General features: G+C 42.4%; 1 protein-coding gene across 1 annotated transcript in view; it reads right to left on the reverse strand.

The window, feature by feature from the left end:
* Nucleotides 1–2,502: 2,502 nt before the first annotated feature.
* Nucleotides 2,503–19,820, reverse strand: part of LOC308294527 (uncharacterized protein) — a gene marked incomplete at both ends in the record, with an annotated part of 28,131 nt that continues 10,813 nt past the window's right edge. The window contains 11 exons of the mRNA XM_080737260.1: nucleotides 2,503–2,575; nucleotides 3,122–3,220; nucleotides 7,669–7,739; nucleotides 9,806–9,916; nucleotides 10,964–11,067; nucleotides 11,483–11,649; nucleotides 12,269–12,344; nucleotides 13,109–13,357; nucleotides 14,463–15,032; nucleotides 15,959–16,612; nucleotides 18,337–18,412. Coding sequence (XP_080593386.1) covers nucleotides 2,503–2,575; nucleotides 3,122–3,220; nucleotides 7,669–7,739; nucleotides 9,806–9,916; nucleotides 10,964–11,067; nucleotides 11,483–11,649; nucleotides 12,269–12,344; nucleotides 13,109–13,357; nucleotides 14,463–15,032; nucleotides 15,959–16,612; nucleotides 18,337–18,412 — 2,250 coding nt within the window. The remainder of the gene's footprint in view (nucleotides 2,576–3,121; nucleotides 3,221–7,668; nucleotides 7,740–9,805; nucleotides 9,917–10,963; nucleotides 11,068–11,482; nucleotides 11,650–12,268; nucleotides 12,345–13,108; nucleotides 13,358–14,462; nucleotides 15,033–15,958; nucleotides 16,613–18,336; nucleotides 18,413–19,820) is intronic.

The raw sequence follows: 19,820 nt of genomic DNA on the forward strand, positions 1-19,820 counted from the left end.
GGTTAATGGGGTCAGAGTTATCTGTGTGTGGTCTAAAACTAAACGTGGTCCTGACCATGGACCATAACAGATCTTCAACGTAATGTGTTGTTAACTTGAAGATCTGCTCTTTTTGGCAAGTAACACCACCGCACGGAGGGTGAAGTATTAATATATTATTGAGTTGAGTATAAATTGAACTTCACAGCCATCTTCGAGTATGTGAATCTGCCATATCCTGATGTAAGAATGGAATAGGAATAACAATGTCTCTTCTACCTATTGTAATTCTGTGATCGGAGCAATCTGAAATCAACAATGAATACTGACTACAGCCATTATCACACATAAAACGTAGGCACTGGTATTTAGACGATGGAATTCCGTCCAGGCTTTATTAATACTGACAGTGCCTGCTCATATCTGATTTAACCATGATATTCTACCAATGTTTTATTGTTTCATTGGCTGGATTTATGATTGGATTTATGAAGGACCAGCAGATACAGTATGATGTTTAGCTCTTTGAATAACAGTGTCTGACTGGAGCTGTCAAAAAAGGAAGACATTTTACATTCTCCCAGTTTATAGACTTACAGTATATAGCCTACTGTAAGGGATTCAATCTGGTTACAAAATATGTATCTGGCCAGTACCATGTGACTATAAGACTGATGTTTTCATTTCTTTATGCTGTGAAGACTGTTCATCTGGCCTTCTTACACGCTGTGAATTGAAAACGATTGAGCGACCTGATTAGTGATCCCAGATCAGCATTCTTTAGCCCAGTGGTTCAACCTGTGGGTCGGGACCCCCAGAGGGGTCCCCAAATTATTTTGGGGGGTCCCCAGATGTTTAGCTGAATGTTAACATTGTTTTCTCACCCAACAGTAAACAGATCAACATACAGTGAGTAGGCTATATAAGTGTATATAGGGTATGTACACATTTCTATGGTGACAATTTAAGGACATTAAAGACCTTTTTAGTAGGCCTACCACCTACCTAAAAAAATCAAATTGTCACATATTAGAGGCAGAAATTGTGAAAATAGCCGATCTACAAGCATGTAGATCGGCTATTTTGACATTGGAATAGATTGAGTTAAACTAAATGCAATGCCGACTCCTACAATTCTAAGTGCTTGTGCAGGGTGGGAGGGTCCCCAGTTCAAATATGATTATTTTGGGGGTCGCGGCCTGAAAAGGTTGAGAACCACTGCTTTAGCCGATGGTGGGTTCAATTCACTTTCATTGGCATCAGTTCAGGAAGTAGATATTCTTCAGAAATCGATCTATCTAAGATGCTATTTCAGTAACAAGAAAGTGAATCGATAGCCTTGACGCTGAACTGTTCTGACTGGTCCTTGTTTGAGCAGGTAGTGTGAGAATAAGTCCCAGATGTGTATGACATGTCCCATTATTCACAACTGGCTCTGTTCTGTTGTACACGTATTAAATTGCACATTTTGGCCTTATTGTTCTAAAGATAATGGCTCTTAGAGAGCCTGGGGAATGCATTTGTACTTACAGATTTAGATTGTATTGACTGGCTTGGAAGAAAAGAGACAAAGCAGCAAGAAGAAGAAATCAGGCACTCAACCGTACACTTTATACTTTGTCATGTGACCACGTCTCTCACCGAGTGTTATTTTAAACAAGAGGCACGGTTGTAGGACAAAAATATAAATTAGGCTTCATAGTCAACTCTAGCTTCTGAAGGTCATTTAGATTGTCATGTCTCGGGGTGAGCAGAGATGGGCCTATTATTCTACCAAGAGGCAGTTGGGGAGAGTAGAGAATTAGACCATTATATCTTTGGAGGCATCATTCAATCAATTTGTTCAAAAATAACAAGCAGATAATTTTCTTTATATCATATATACGTATCTATATATATTATACTATATGTCTTTTTAAAACACTGCTTCCAAACTGAGTTGTGGGCCTGTTTCTATTCTAAGTGTTATTGAACCTTGGTCCCGCAATGAGAGCACCATTTTGGGTTCACGCTAGCTGGTCCATACTGTGCAAATTATCTTTATGAGACTTCAACCCTGGAGCAAGAGTTAACATTTAGTTGGTTTGTGAGAAGATTTTGTCATGAGGCTTCAACATAGCGCTATTGGTGCCCAAAAGTAGCATAAAAGGGAATACTGGCCTGAAAAGTCCAACAATTCTTCATATTCTGTATGTGGCAGGGTACAAACAGTTGAGTTTTGGTTAATATTTATTCTATACTGTATATAGTTGAATTCAACTGCACGGAACACAGAAGTGAGATGACTATACATTATAACCCAGTGATACTGTCCACACAGAGAGACATTTATATATGAGACATGGGCCAAAGGGAAAACCTTACCGTACCGTATACCATTCAGTGCAGTTATTTTAGAAAAAGAATTCCACCATGCAAGTTGGTTGAATAGAGGAGGATACAGTAGAGGTCTAGTTTGTTGTTGTAAGACCATGGGCTTACATGCTCATTGTGAATATTCAGAATGTTGTAGAGAAGAGAGGTCTATTCAATGAAGATGTCTTCAGTGGGACAGGAGTAGCCAACGTGTTCTTTATAGTACTGCTTGAACGCCCTCCTAGAATACAGGAGAGAGAGAAGAGGACAGGGGAAGGAAAAAGAATGAATAACAGTACAATAGAGCAGAGGTCTTCAACAGGGGGTCCGGGACCCCTAGAGGGTCCTTAGAGTTACTACAGGGGGTCCTCCAAATCTTTGTGTGATAGAAACTTTTTTTCCTCCTTTTATATTAAGAACTTGAACCATATTCTGCGAACTTTAGCCAAAAATAGCAGATCTACAAGCTCACAGCGGCTCGCGGCGCGACACATTGTGAGCTTGTAGATCGGCTATTTTCGGCAAAGTGGTTTGGTGTCGATGGAAAAGGGAAGACTAAGTACAGAGTGAAAGGTCAGATTTAAGTATTGTTCAAGTGGTTAAATATCTTAAAACGTGAATTGACGTGAATCCAAAATAAACTGATGATTGCTATGGCATACTGTATATGAAAAGGTTGTGGGGTCCCTGCTTTATCTCTCTCTCAGCTAAGGGGTTCTTGGCCTGAAAACTTTGAAGACCCCTGCAATAGAAGTAAAAGAGGGACAGAAGAGGAGGGCTGTCTCACCCCACAGACTCGGCTAGAGGCAGTGATGTCATCTCTGACATCACCACGTGGCAGGCAAAGCGTTCCTGGTCTGGGTGTTTGGAGATGAAACCAAAATACCTGCAGGCAGATCAATTTAAAAAAAAACTTTGGGTCATTTTATGGTCTAAATACAATAAAAAAAAAAAAAAGATTAAAAATAAATGAAAAAAGTTATCGAAAAAACACAGCCAGCTCACGTATTAGGAGGGTGTCAGGAGTCACCAGCAAAAAGAACAGTGTTTTTGATGAATCTATCATAGTTCAAATGGATTTTGAAGTTACAATGGGTTTGTATAGGAAAGGGGGCATGATCTGATAAAATGAATATAAAATATCTAAATACTGAATCAAGCAACTCAAAAACTGTCGAGGGTGTTTACAAAACCCTGATGAGACGATGAAATTACCAAAAGGTTTTTTTTTTTTTTTAAGTTAAATATCCCTTTAAATACCGGTAGATTTTTGAAAATCGCTGTTTTGGTAGATCTGCTATTCTGAAAGAAATCTTGAAGAAAATGTGAAAGAATTGAATATTTTGAAACATTATCTTGAAGAAAATGTGGGTCTACTCTGCAGTCAAATACATATTAATTTGGGGTCCTTGACATCAAAATGTTTGAGAACCACTGGTTTAAACAACATTAGGAAACAAGCCCATTATAAGCTACACTACACAATATAAACAAGCCCGCAAAAAATGCAACCCCACAACAACCAATATTTATTTTAAAGCAACTTTACAGAAAAACAAGACCAAAGTTGCTTATAATAAGCAGACATGGCAACACTCAGAAGTGCATGTTAACACTTTCAGTGCCAGGGCGTCATATGACGTCCGACACGACCTTGGCAATGATGCCAGAAAATAATATTGGCGTCATATGACGCCAGATGCTTTTTTTTCATATTACAGTAGTACAGTGTTGGATCTATGCGGTAACCAAGATACAGCCCTTTTGGACGATGGGACGGTCGTCATGCATGACAATTCAGTGGCGTCAGTTCAGAACAAGCTAAGGTATGGCAACATGACTGGTGTCTGGTGAAGACACCAGTCATGTTGCCATACCTTAGCAACAGGCACGATGAAAAGTACATTTTTATTATTTCCCCCTGTCAAGGTATGGCAGCTGCATACCCCTGCCATACCCAATTGACGCCCCTGCATGACATCACACGCTTATGTGACCAAATTCAAGCATGCTGGTTGGCCGGTTCCCCCCAGAAACAAGAGTCTCAAAGAGTTCAGTGACTTTTACCGTACCGGACACACAACAATCAGAGGGAGAGAGAGATATATTGAGAGAATGAGCTAGAATTAGTTATAAAATCATTAGATTTAGTATTATTTAGAGAGATAGAGATATCACGGAGGTACTCGGCTGCTACACCCACGGGCCACGGCCTCGATTTTGGTTCTGGCGGCCAGAAAAGCTCCTTCTACGGGCGATCGGTTCATCAGCGAAGGCCTCGGCTGGAACATCCACGGCCTCGATTTTGGTTCTGGCGGCCAGAAGAGCTCCTTCTACGGGCGATCGGTTCATCAGCGAGGACCTCCGCTGGTACATCCACGGCCTCGATTTTGGTTCTGGCGGCCAGAAGAGCTCCTTCTACGGGCGATCGGTTCATCAGCGAGGACCTCCGCTGGTACATCCACGGCCTCGATTTTGGTTCTGGCGGCCAGAAGGGCTCCTTCTACGGCGAGGCATGCATGCTGCCAGGGACAGACCACCGATTGCTACGGTTTCTCCGCGCGCCCTGTAGGATGCACTGCTGAGCTGTGCTGCGGTATGTTCTCTACGTTTCACTTTGTTATACGTCTGTCTTTCAATGTTATATGAGATAAGTGCTGTATAATGTATCAAAATGTATGAAATATATGGCCCATAAACCATAAAACTGTCTCCGCGACTCACAAATGGGTCCCGACCCAAACGAGAGAAGCATCCATTTCATTGTAAAGTCGACATTCAGAAACGCTGATTTTAGGCTATATTCTTCACTGCATACTACGTGCCACTCACGTTAGAAGTAGAACATTGTTTATTTTGGCGATAATGAGCCAAGGACATCACATCACAGCCTAGTATAGAACAGTGGTTCCCAAAAGGTTTGATCGCGAGCCCCGGGGTGGGGGCGCTCGCCCTGGAACCTCCAAAGCACTAGCGACCACCCTCCACAACTCAAGCCCGATTTGGGAGACCCTCCTGGGCATGGCGCCGCTCGGCGTCGGCCTCTATACCTCCGTGATGGAGGGAGTGAAAACTTTTTATGTCCAAAACCGCTCGTTTTGCATTTATCATTTGAAATTATTTAGACTAGTGAAAACAGCCGATCTACAACAACAGCCGATCTCCTTTTTAGGCACTAACTAGTAACTAACAATAAAATATGAGTCTAGAACACACCACTGTATGAGCTGCATAAAGTGTGGTTCCTGTTGAAATGAGCCATGCATCTGTAGCCTACTTTGATTGATTGATTGAAGACTTTATTAGAAGTTTGCATAGGAAAAGGTACAGTTTCATGACGGTACAGTTCACTGGTACAAGGTCTACTAAAAGGAGATCCATGAAAAGACTAAGCTTATTTCCACTGGAAAGTGGAAACCATTGAAGTATCTCATATAACATTGAATGACAGACAGATAGAACACAGTACTATGCAGTAGATATGTAAAGAAAAACAAAAAAAGACAGTAAGTCTAAACAAACAGTATATACAAAGAAGGGGAGGGTAGGGTGGGGCTAGGTTCTTTTTTTTACCACCTCTTTCTAATACATTCTTCAATCAATCAATAAGCCTGACCTGCTATTGTTTTTTGTTTTTTTTTGTGCATTTTTTTGGGTCCACATTATACAATTCAATTCAATTCAAAGGAGCTTTATTGGCATGAGAAAACATATGTTTACATTGCCAAAGCAAGTATAACAAATACAATATAAAAACCAGTTGAAAATGGGGAACATATATACAGTTGGAGGGGGTACAGCATTGTTCATTTTACAGAGCTATGTCGCATTGTGACATTTTATATATATACACATAGCAGCATTATTTTCCTACATAAAGGTATCGGCTCTGTTTCATACTGTATGTGCAATCTACAAGCACACAACGCCTCGCACCGCGAGGCGTTATGTGCTTGTAGATCTGCTGTTTTCACTACTTTTGTGCGACAGCCTTTGTGCTAAAGAACATACAAATTATACAGAAGCACGATCATTTAGTATTTTTTATTTATTTCTATCATATACAGGGCCCGTGGAGTCTGACTGGATGGAGGAAGGATGGAGAGGACAGTATGATGGCTGAGATAGCGAGAGCGGAGGAGTCAGGCATAGGTCATACACACTGTAGGTTCGCTGCCTGGACCAATGTCACTCTAGGGGAGCTGAAGAACTTTCTGGGACTTCTCTTCCTCACAGCTATCGTTCACAAGGCGGAGATTGCCATGCACTGGTCAAAAAACCCTGTCATTGCATGCCGTACTTTCCCAGAACAATGGCAAGAAACAGGTACCAGGCCATTTTGAGGTACCTGAGGCGCACACACACACACACACACACACACACACACACACACACACACACACACACACACACACACACACACACACACACACACACGGTGAACAGTACCATCTTTGACCTTTATTTGTGGTGCCTTTGACTCCTGAATGTTGGCTTGTTGAATGCCTTTTTTTGAGAATACAGTACAGTACAGTACTGACTTTTATATTATTTTATTTATTCTTTACTTGCTGCACATTTATTTTATTTTACTTTTATCCAGTTATATTTTATTTTTGTGAAGTCATATTTGTGATTTCTTTTTTTTTGGAAATATTTGTAAATATTGTTGAACATAAATATGTTCATGCTGGATGTGTGAGGTACTCACCAGGGTTAGGGTTCGATGTTGCCATAAAATAAAAGGTTGACATCGCTTTTCTGACTTTTTGTCTTCCTGACCTTCTAGACCAGGTAAAAACACAGTGAATTCACAGTGCATAGTTCTATCAAAATGTAAGGCAATTTCTACCTTCTGAGTCATTTCATACTTTTTCACTTTGCCCCCTTGAAACTAGACGATGGTACAATATTTTTTTAACTTTTTTTGCACATAATGAAAGTAGGCATGTCATTCTTTCTGTCAAGGGTACTTGTGTTCCGTTACCATTTACCAATTTGTTGCTATGGCTTCCTAAAGTTTTTTTTCTTTGAACTCAAATATCTCAGAATCTAGATTTCTGAGGTTATTGACTGGTTTGCGCAGTGCGCACTCTCGAGCACCTATCTCCAAAACCGCTCACCGAAATCACTCCAAAATTTTTTTGGTAAAAAAAAAAATCCTCTTTTACCAAACCTCCCATTTTTGTTCCGATGTGAATATCGGATCATTTCCAATTTATTCCCTGGAATTGGGGCAGAAATGAATGGGACCTAATGGTGGCACTGGTAAGGGACGGGGGGCAGGGGGGGCTGGCACTCAAAGTGTTAAGTTGTGCAGTATAGTTCACTCACTTGTTGTGTTTTGGATGACAGCCACAGAATGAGATGTTCTTCAACTGGAAGAAATGGAAACACTGGTCTCCCTGAGTGAGCAAGAGACAGAGAGAGAGAGAGAGAGAGAGAGAAAGAGAGTAAGAGAAAGGGACAGAGAGAAAGAGAGTGAGAGTAAGAGAAATAATATTTTTAAACATTGTATACATTTTGAAGTAGTATATTAATCAAAATAAAAATAAAGAATGGTTTCTCGATGTGTTCATAAATGAAGGCAGCTAAGCTGAACATGTTAAAGTTATACCATGTAACCTTTTTTATAAAACAAATCTTAAAATTGTCCTAACTGTTAAATCCCCACACCCACACCGTTATTTTCAGCTTCTAAAGCCTTCTCTTTATATGTTTTCTATGATCCTGACCGGGGTCCGGTTTTCGCGGAAAAATAGCGTCATCTGCATCATCTGTATACGTTGGCCAATCACATCGCGGATCATACACACATGATACACTACCAGCCAATCACAGCTTATCTGCCATGGTCTTCGGGAAGTAGCCTCGCTCAGCTACAGTGTTTACCATGGTGAAGGATTCTTAACCTCTTAATCCCCAAATCCTGGCCAGAAAATTACGTTCTACCATGCGTTCTACCCCTCCACGGATTTGTATCGGTCGCAGTGGTTTGCGGCGCCGCTCCGGTGGTCTGCGGCGGTGGTCCGCGACGACTCCGGGCGAAAAACGGCCGAAAAAAGCAATACCGCTACTGACCACTAGTTTAGCAACTTACACAGTATAGCTTTAATTTCTTTGACGGTTAGGAATAAGAGATGAGAAGAGGTTGGACGTGGCAGGTAGGAGAGGAAAGAAGGAAAGTGGGAGACATATTAGGACTGGAAGAGCAGTACAGTATAACAGCAGGGAAAAGAAGAAAAGAGGTGCTCTACAAAATGTCAGCCATTATGCATTATGCATTGCATTGCATTATTTTGCTTCTGGCCACTAATACAGATGCAGTTATAAGTGGCCACCACTAGAGAGCAGCGTTCAGCCTGACATCATGTCACATGAACCCAGCAGTGAGAAGGGTGCATGCGTGTGTGTGTGCAGAGTCCAGGAACTCTGCACACAAACACAAGCTGAGCCACAAGACAGAAAACTCACTGGATTAAACCAAATTATAAAACAGCAAAAAGAAAGCTATCTGACATATTGGAGAGAAGCAACCCAAAAGCAGAGCAAACTAGAATGCTATTTGGCCCTAAACAGAGAATACACAGTGGCAGAATACCTGAGCAAGGTGACAGACCCAAAACAAAGACAAATCTTGACTGAAAAACTCCCATATCTGCTGGGTGAAGTACGACAATGTGCAAACACAGCAGCAAAATTTGTGAGCTGCTGTGATAGGAGAAGGATATCAAATGGAACACAACCATCTTAAAGACTACCGATCATGGTGTACGCATCCTTGCACTGTCTGTATCGAGTAATCTCCCATACATGAAAACTGTTACACCCAGTGGCGTCAGTTCAGCAAAAGCTGGGCTATGGCAAAGATGGGAGTCCTCATGGAATAGAGGCATTACATTTTGTATAGCACAGTTCTATTGTGAAAATGCCCGATCTACATGCTCACAACGCCTCGCGCTAAAAAAGGAGTTTTGACAGTTTTTTACACAGGTTTCTACGGTTTCTTGGGCTGGATATGGCAGCCTGGAATGGTTGTTCAAGTGCAGCTAAACTTGTCATGTTGGTAAATGTGCGACAATTAATAATAATGCATTGCACCTGTGCAGCTGACCTGCGGAACCTGGTAATATAGCATGCTGTCAAGATGGGGAGAATAAACGTGTGGAGAATATAATTATAATGCCTTGTTAAATTGACCATTTTGTTCAAATTGCACATATTTTATTTTGATTGTATTATATTGATTGATTGTATTGTACTGTGTACACTTCTGCTTTGGCAATGTTAACGTATTGTTTTCTCATGCCAATAAAGCCCTTTGAATTGAAATGAATTGAAATTGTGTGTGCGTTGTGTGTGTGTGTGTGTGTGTGTGTGTGTGTGTGTGTGTGTGTGTGTGTGTGTGTGTGTGTGTGTGTGTGTGTGTGTGTGTGTGTGTGTGTGTGTGTGTGTGTGTGCCACCACCTACCCTGTCAGCAGCATGACAGAGGTCCTGGACACTCATCTTCAGTCCCTTTACACTCACTTCCAACACACAGGACGAAGGAGGCTGCATGGCAGAGCGCCTGTTGCACGCAACCTGTTAATGAACCAATCAACAAACCAGCAAGACACTCATTAAGGAAAGATATAGTAGCTTACTCTATCTGTCGATACAACAGTAGCACAAAGTATTGCCTGACAATTATGCAGTCCTCGACGGAAAATACTCAGAAGTGATACATAAAATGATATTTGAATAAAGCTTCTCTTTCATGTGACCAAAAACCTCTTGTGTTGTGAGTAAAATAAGGGGCCAAAAGACATTGACAAGATTACTGAGATACTGTACCAAGAACACATCGTTAGCTAAAGAAGCTGACAGTTCTGTGCTATAATATTCAGTGTTCTCTGTTATTTTAAAAGGATTTGGCTAGTGGGAGATTTGGCTAAAGTCCAGTGAGTATAGCAGGAGCAGGTAAGGTTTTAAAATGATGAACTGCATTTTCACTGTGTACTGCAGTTTTCTTACAATACAATCTCTCTACTAATGAATTGCGAATTAGATTGCCTCCGTATTGTGAATGTCTATGAGATGCTTGCAGCTACAGGGGTTGACCCAGGCTGAAAGAACGCCAGAGGACTTTTCTTTTGGTGCTTTCTGGTGAGAAATAGATCTGTTTGTCCTTGCAAGTGTTGCGTGTAACGTTGACACATAGCCATAAGGTGACTGGTGTAGGCTACACTTATCAGTTACGTAAGCCATTTACCATTCGAGGGTTGTGGGTTGTTGGCTGATTTACCACTGTTTATAAAACCCACAACCCTCGAATGGTAAATTGCTTTTCTACCACTTCTACCATATAAATGAAAGAAAACACAGTTGTAACTTGCAAGGTTATTTAGTTATACAACTGCAACACAACAGTGGGCGGGGTCCATGAGCCAACTCAAGGTTGTTGACTGATTTACCACTGTTTTAAGCCAATCAGAATACAGTATCTGAATATGTGACCACAAAAAGTGGTAGAAAGTAGCAATATAGCATGTAACACAACTATAGCGCTGAAATGCCTTCACTACATCAAACAATAGCTCAATCAATGGCACAGTTCTGTTTCTGGCTCAACAGTTGGTGGTTCTGTACCTTCTGCATGGCAGCACACAGCACATCGTTGCCTTGATGGAAGGGCACCTGAACGGAACCCAGGAACCTCACGAAGAACCGCTCTATCCAACCATCTTTGTGAACTAGGAAAGCAGAGACATTAACAGAGAAAGACAGAAAGTCAGAAAGTGGTTCTCTGTGGGAACACCATCTATTTCTGTTACCATGTACCATACAGAGGTTCTCAACCCTTTCTGGATCAAGGCCCACTTGAAAATCCCAAAAGCATTAATTAAGCTTAATGGCCGCCATGTTAAGTGTTTACCTCACTATTTTTCAAGGTTTTAATGAAAACATACCATGACGTTTTTTTAAACTTAAAAAAAATATATTTATGTTATCAATAAAATCGTAGTGTTTTGTCAATTGTTAGGGGGCCCACTTGCAATACCATCACGGCTCACCAGTGGGCACCGACCCTCAGGTTGAGAATCACCGTACCACACACAATACAATTCCGTAGCTTTGGTTTAACTCAGAGGAGTGTACAAATGGAACCTTTGCTGGTGTCCTTGGTAATCTTGACAGCGTAGAATGCAGGGAAGATCCCAGTGGCTCCAGACCTCATGTTGTAGCCCTGGCACCACAGGTCCTCTGACTGGGACAGCATCAACACTGGGTCGTCTGTATCTAGGTAGAGTTCATCAGCATGACGGGGGACAAACCTAACACGCACGCACGCACGCACGCACGCACGCACGCACGCACGCACGCACGCACGCACACGCACACGCACACACACACACACACACACACACACACACACACACACACACACAGAAACAATGGATGTTAACATTAGAAAGAGAAAGTAGTCAGACATGTCTCCTTTCCGACATGTCTCCATTCAGACACTAACCCTATCTCTTACCCTAACCCTAACCCTAACCTTAACCCCCATGGAAGTGTTGCCACTCCGACGATAAGAAGTCACGGTCGGAATGGAGATATGTTTGAATGGAGACATGTTCCCAGTCAACGGGCATCATCTGTGGGCATTCTACCACTAACTCACTTTGTGTCATCACAAATATTATCAATTTTGGTTCAAATATGACATTCAAATATATATTTTCCAAGCTAAATGTATTTATTTACCAAAAACAGTTCAGGCCTCAACTTACAGTCAAACTTGAAAGTAAGTGAACCCTTTGGGATTTTAGCCAGTTTTTCTGTGTGTGTGTGTGTGTGTGTGTGTGTGTGTGTGTGTGTGTGTGTGTGTGTGTGTGTGTGTGTGTGTGTGTGTGTGTGTGTGTGTGTGTGTGTGTGTGTGTGTGTATTAACCTGTAGACAGCTCTGTGGCTTTGCGTTCTCTCTACTCCATCCAGGACACAGGAGAACAACCCAAATGACTCAGCACCTAATAAATACAGAGTGTGACATAGACTCAGGGGCATCACAAGGGGGGGGGGGACTGGGACTGAGTTACTAGGGCCCAAGGTGGAGGAGCCTTAATTATTTTATATTTTAGCTATTGAAAAATAGCAAATATACAAGCTCACAGCGCGAGCTTGTAGATCTGCTATTTTTTTTTAATCGTGAAAACGTTTGCAAATTTTGAATATATGTATTTTTTAAGCGAACACTTGTAAGTCAAATTTTGCTTCTGGGGGTCCCTGGAACTAAATATTTTGAAATGGGGGTCTGTGGCCAAATACAAATACATCATTACAATATCATGAAAAGGTTTGAGCTCCACTGACATAGAAACATAGGTTTTTCCATAAACCTCAGAGGGATTTGAAATATTCAAAGACTTGTAAAAATGTTCAAGATTTTTCAAAAATAGCAGATCTACAAGCTCACAGTGCGGCACCAGCTTGTATATTTTTCATAGTTAAAGCACAAAATAACAAAGAACATTCATGTGAATCCTTGTACCCAGGGCACAGAATTTGGTGCGACACCCCTGGGGGCAGAGATTGAAAGTGGTTAAATTGGTTCATTAAATAGTTAGCTGCCAGCTTTACGTGGATCTGTGGATTTTGTGGCCCCAGGAATCTGTACAGTAAAAAGGTCAATTTGCACATGGTAGACTCATTTAGTCTACCACGTGCAAACTTTATCCAGGTCGGAATGAGATGTGTTGCGATTTATATGTAGCCATTTCAATAGGAAACTAACCAGTGGAGCTGTAATGGCTGCTACTGTTGACAAACAGATTGAGGAACTTCTTGGATCGGGGAGTTGATCTGCTCGTTCCTCCGCTAGATGCCTCCTCCGCTGCGGCACTCCTCGACGCGACCTGCTTGGACAGCCTGCTCCTGTCTGTCACCATCTCCCGTCTCCTCTGACGCTCCTCCTCGATCCTCTTCAGCAACTCCTCTCTCCTCTCCCGCTCCTCTTCAATCTGCCTCACCTGTTTGCATTTCACTGGACCCACAGAGCACAGGGAGGTCAGAGTGCCAGGAGCATCAAATACCAAGGTGTCACAAAGATATCGTCGTTGTCGGGTGGAAACCTTGTATGTCCTTGTAAAACCTTTTGTTTTGCATTTATCACTTTTTAAATGAAAATAGTGAACATAGCTGATCTACAAGCACACGACGCCTTGCACCGCGAGGTGTTGTGTGCTTGTAGATCGGCTATGTTCACTACTTTTGTGTGACACTTTTGTATGATGAAGTAGGGCTACTTTACGAAAAAGTTTACACATTTGAAACTTGGAGATACGAGGTTTCTGCCCGACAGTGACGATATGCAAAAATATGAAGGGGTCACACTAGTCACACACAAAAACACAAAGTGGTCACAAAGATAATAAAGGGATCACATACCAAAATACGAAGGGGTCACACAGACAAGGATACAAAGGGGTCACACACACAAAAATATGAAGGGGTCACACTCACAGCCGTAAGAATATAAATAAAAACAAGTATCGTACATTGCAAAACATTAAAGCTCATTGCACCCGGAGGATTATCTGACAGGCCCACCCATCTGACAGGCAGGTTCATTCTCCAATGATCACACAATGTTTATAGCAGGGGGAAAGACTTCAAGTAGAAACATGTCATGTCATGTCTCATGTTCATGTCTTAGTATGCTAATCCATAACATAATCGCAGTATGTTGCATAGAACACATGCTATCTTGGGAAAACACAAAACAGAGTCCCAATTCTCGTGTAGAGGGAAAAAAGAATGGGACCAAGCATAGTACCGCATAGTATGGCCACGGTCTACAAAGTATATTGTTTAAGACAATTAGACAAGTGATGAAAATGACAGTAGGCCTACCTCTGATTAAGACTGTGAAAACAAGACATTTGTTTTGTTTTGAGTGCCAATCTCATGATAATATGTTATTTTAGTGTTTAGCCTAGATAAGGTTTACGAACCACACTTAATCTTTCATTCATTAGAGTCCTTAACTACTGTATGTTGTCAGTAACACAAAAGGTGCTGCAACCCATAAAATACACAGACTGGGGATAAGTGTCACTCCCGTTTTAAGAGAGTAACTTTCACATTACCTGGCCTCTTCTCCTCTTTCTTCTTCTGCTCGTCTTCAATCTCTGGATCCTCCTCCTCATTGGCCGACTGGTAGATGGTCTCTGCGTCGCTGTCATCCTCGCGGGCCGTGCAGCTGCTGTTGTAACAGTTTTTGAGGCTGACTAACTCCAACTGAGCATGCTCGTCAACCACCAGAGTATATTTAACAGAGTCGTAGTTCAACCCGGCCGTAGACTGGCTGTGCGGTACAGTCGTCTGATCGGCTCCGAAGACCCCGTCAGCAGGATTAGAGTTGACACGGTCCACCCCGATCTCATTATCCACTTGTCCCCCTCTTTGCCCCGACTTGGTACAATCCGTTCCCGTGGTGTCATTAACTCCAAGGCACTGGGTGGTTCCATTCTGGTTGTTCAGAGGGTGATTCATGTCCTCCTCCCCCTCCTCCTCACTGATGTCAGGATTGCTTCTGTCACGGAGGCTGAGTCCGGGGGGTCCCTCTGTGTCTGAACCCAGAGACATTCGGTTGGATCCACCCTCGCTGCTCGAACGGGACATGTTGGAAGGGCAGTCCTGGGACCTGTCATGGTCTCCTGTGGGACCAGAGATAAACAAGGAGAGGTCAGGCTACTGCTATGAGCAGGAATCAAGTGTATGGATGCTTTGCAACACATGAAACTAGATATTCTAGGCCAGGGTCACTGACTGCGACTTGTTTTGTCAGTGATTAAGGCCACTAGGAGAATAATGTAGGGATGAATACTATTTATAATACTATTTTATTTATACAGACCCTATATGTGCTAGTAGAGCAGTGGTTCTCAAACTTGGGGTCAGGACCCCAAGTGGGGTCTCCAAATTATTTTGCGGGGTCCCCAGGTGATTAGCTTAATGTCAACTTTTGTTCTCACTCAACGGTAAATAATCCAACATACAGTATAAGTGTGTAGAGGGTATCTGCATTCTGCACATTTATAAAGTGACAATTTAAGGACTTTCAAGACCTTTTTAATACCAAACTGGCAAATATTAAGTAAGAAAGAGGCGAACATTGTGAAAATAGCCGATCTACAAGCTCACAACGCCTCGCACTGGCATTGTGAGCTTGTAGTTCGGCTATTTTCACAATATTTATCTATGGAACCGAGTAACGCTAAATGTAATACCTACAATTCCAAGTGCTTGTCAGGGTGGTGGGTCCCCAGTTCAAATATGTTTATTTTGGGGGTCATGGCCTAAAAAGTTTGAGAACCACTGTAGTAGTCCACCTAAACCCTTAGCACTACTGGAAAAATCAATGACCATACATGAAGCTAGTTAGCTTATATATTCATTCACATTTGTTATATTGCTGTTGATGTATTGACACTTAATCTTGTTTATTATTGTGCTGTTTATTTGCTTATTGTAAGTCGCTTTGGATTAAAAGCGTCTGCTAAAAGCCTAAACTGTAAACTGTAAACTGTAGAGGGTAGAGCAAAGTGTATAAAGTTAAGAAAGAGTGAATCTAATCATGTACCTGGGTCTTGGGTCCTCTCCTGGTTCCGTGGCACCACAGGGGTGCGTGGCACCACCATAGCTGTCAGGTAAATCTCCTGGCTGACAGGAGGGTTGTTCTGGGCGCGCTCCGTCTTAACCACCCCTCCTCCTCCTCCTCCTCCTCCTCCTCGGCTGCTCCCTCGAGCAGCAGCCCCTCTTCCTTTACCCTCCTGCACCTTGGCTTTGAGTCCGCTCGCTTCTCTGGACTTCTGATGAGCCGCGAGTCCATTCTTATCTCTCTCCTTCCCCCTCGAGTCGTCACACAGCCTGCCTCGTCTCTCCTCCTTCCCTCCCGCCCCTACATCCTTCGCTCTGTTCTCCCCCAGGGTTCTGTCCCTCATGACGACCGCTCCTCTCCCCGTGCCACCTCCTCCGGCTCCTCTCCCTGTACCTCCTCCTCCTCCAACACCTCCTCCTCGCCCAGCTCCTCTCCGCTGACTCCTGGAGGAGCCGCTGGCAGGCTGTGAGTGTGCGGTGCTGCCGGGTGGCTGTCTGCTGTCTCGGGGCCGCGTGTGTGTGTCCGCGGCCGGAGCTGCGTTAGTGTTGCTGCTCCTGCCGAGCGCTCCTCTGGTCACGGGAGGTTTAGGGGCAGGGCGCTTGTGTCGGACTTTATCCTCCTCTTTATGTTGGGCTCCTGGGAGGGTTGGACCCCATGTACACACACACGCACACACACACGCATGCACACACACACACACACACGCACAAAACATGTAGACAAACACGTGCACAACAAGTAGATTATTTATTAGGTAAGCGGCAGCCGAGAGAAGGATTATGAATGTATACAGTAATCAGCTGACCATAAAGATATTTCTTAAGAGTCCGTTTAAAGGCACATTTCACTTAGCTTGGTCAATCGGTCCGTCTGGTCTCAAACAACATATCTCAAAAACAACCAACTTATTTAGAACATGCTGAACACATTCATTCTCCCCTGAGGATGAACCATACTCATTTTGGTGAACCCTTGGCCTTTGCTCTAGCGCCACCATTAGGTGAAAATGTCCACTTGCACTTGCTTCAAAATCAAATGGGCAAATTGCTATGTAGCTTGCTGTGTGTGGTGGATATAACCTCACACCCTCATGCTGAGAGTGCATAAATGCGAGCACATCACAACCGTCCTCTATTCACGGCACCCTGGCTTCTCCTCCCAGACAGAATACAAGACCTCTAGTCTGAGCATTTCGGGGGAAAATCGTGCACTTCGTGCACGATAAAAGCATGACATTTGGCACACAGTTAGAACATGCCATATGGAACATTTTTGGCTATAGGGACATCTCAAGTTGCGTTTCCATAATGCTTATTCGGAAATAGGAAGCAAATCATCAGAAAGTAAAAAAAAAAAAAAAAAAAAAATTGCATGTTTCCATCCACCGATTCTTGGGAGATAGTTCATGAAATAAGTCGGACAGGCGCTATTTTTCCAGTCAAGTGAGACACATTATTGAACATGCACTCTAAAACCCAGGGCTCTTCAGCCTATAGATTTCATATATAAGATAAGAAGAGAGAGAGAGCGAAGAAGAGGATGCTCCACTCCACTCCACATACTGTAGGCTACTTCACGTTCTCCCCGCAACAGCATTGCGCACAATAAAAGCTCATCACAGCTCGTTGCGGATGCGATGTGAGCTTGGACTTAGAGGTCTGCTGTTCTCGGCCGTTCTTTGTGTGCGACGTCGCTGCGGAACGGAGAATTATGACGAATGGTTGTGGGGGCTTTAAGTAGCATGTGAGGGGTCAAACTAGGGTTTTTTCGTGATTCTGAATCCAATGCAAGCAGTTGTTTTGCACGAAAAACATTCCTTTCCGAAAAACTGCCCCCACAAAACTATATTTTAGTGATGAGTCATCACTTTTCACAGTTTTGTGGGGGCAGTTTTTCGGAAAGGAATGTTTTTCGGGGGGCATTTTTTGCCCAAGGCCCATTTCTAGCTCCTGGTTTAGGGGCTGCAAGGACTGCAATGCAGGTCAGGTTGTAAGGACAGGCTCCGGGGTCTTTTAGACTGGTCTAATACAGCCATAGCAGTTCAGTGGCAGTCAGTCTATAATATGCTATGCTAGCTCCCCAGGGAATATACAGTCACCACTAAAATAAAAAATCAATCAAGTTCTAAATATACACAAATAAGTAACCAATATTGGAGCTTGAGCATTTATTATCTTTTAAATAGGTTGGTGCACAAAACAAACAAAGAAGTGTCCTTGCAAAGGGACAGACATCTTATATTTCTTTCACTTCTTCTATTTCATGAATAGTTGACCAGTAAGCACAAACCGCTTCGGGCTAAGCTTACATTCTGGCCTGTTTTTCCTCAGTCCCAGAATTGCATAGGGATGGATACGCACCTGAAACATGTGGAGAGGCGGAACGGGATTCCTTCCGATTGTCTTTCTTCCCTAAAGAGTTGTTGTTGATGGTGTCCTGGATGAATGGGAAGGGAGGGGTGAGAGGGCATGACGTTAAACAATGCATCACTAATCATAACACACATATGGTCACTGTCAGGCGGAAACCTCCCACTGTATCTCCATATTCCAAGGTTTTGTGTTTTTTTTTTTTGTAGATTAATGCCCTATTTCATCATATAAGCAGTGGTGGAAAAAGTACTCAGATGTTTTACTTAAGTAAAAGTATCAATACTGCAATATAGAAATACTCTGTTAGGGTGCCCTCACACCAAAATACCTATGAGAGTGGAATCCGCGTTCCGCCAATGCATTTCAATGAGAGTGAAGCGGTTTCATGCCAGCAGAGGATTTCTGCAAAAAACGCTTCACTCTTATTGAAATGCATTGGCGGAACGCGGATTCCACTCTCATAGGTACTTTGGTGTGAGGGCACCCTTACAAGTAAAAGTCTGTAATTCAAAATGTACTTGAGTAAAAGTACGACAGTATTGGCATCCAACTGTACATAAAGTACCAAAAGTAAAAGTACTAAATGTTTGAAATTAGCAGATCTACAAGCTCACAACGTGTTGCGATGCTATTTTCAAATAGCCAAGGTATAAAATAGGGCTAAAGTGGATTAATGTATGTTTTATAATTTTATAATAATCATTTATCTGCAAAGTAACTATTAGCTAAAGTTTTCAAATAATTGTAGTGGAGTAAAAGTACAATATTTGCCTCTGAGATGTAGTGGAGTAGAAGTAAAAGTACTGAAAACTGGAACTACTCAAGTAAAGTACAAATACCTCAGAACTGTACTTAAGTACAGTACTTGTAAATGTACTTAGTTACTTTACACCACTGCATATACCGTATGAGTGTCACACAAAATGTCACACTCTACTATCAGATCTACAAGCTCACAATGCGTTGCATTGCACCTTTTTATGTTTTTAGAATAATAATAAAAAAGAAACGGTTTTGGACATACAAGGTTTCCAACATCAATGACATGAAAATAAATAGAGACATGGAAGTTAGCATGGATAGAATAGGAACACATTAGGAGGCAGGGATGAGAGCACACTCATCGTATTGTATGTACAATGAGTACATTTTAGATTGGCGCTGAACCAAATCCAATATCTTATGTAGCTTGGACATAATCTAGTATTGCATTTCTGTCAGCTATAGCATTATTCAAAATGTAGAATGGAATATCAAGCCAGAGACTATTGTACTCTTTGAAGAAGACACTGTACTGTTACAGCTTACAGCTGTTTAGAGCCATGGAGTCTTATTATATTATTGTCACATTATCTTATCATTCTCTCTCTCTCACACACACGCACGCACACACCCACGCACATGCAGCGCACACGCACACACACACACGCGCACACACACACACACACACACACACACACACACACACACAC

The sequence above is a fragment of the Nannobrachium achirus genome, assembly GCF_963921795.1.
Source record: "Nannobrachium achirus genome assembly, chromosome: 11".
Classification (NCBI taxonomy): domain Eukaryota; kingdom Metazoa; phylum Chordata; class Actinopteri; order Myctophiformes; family Myctophidae; genus Nannobrachium; species Nannobrachium achirus.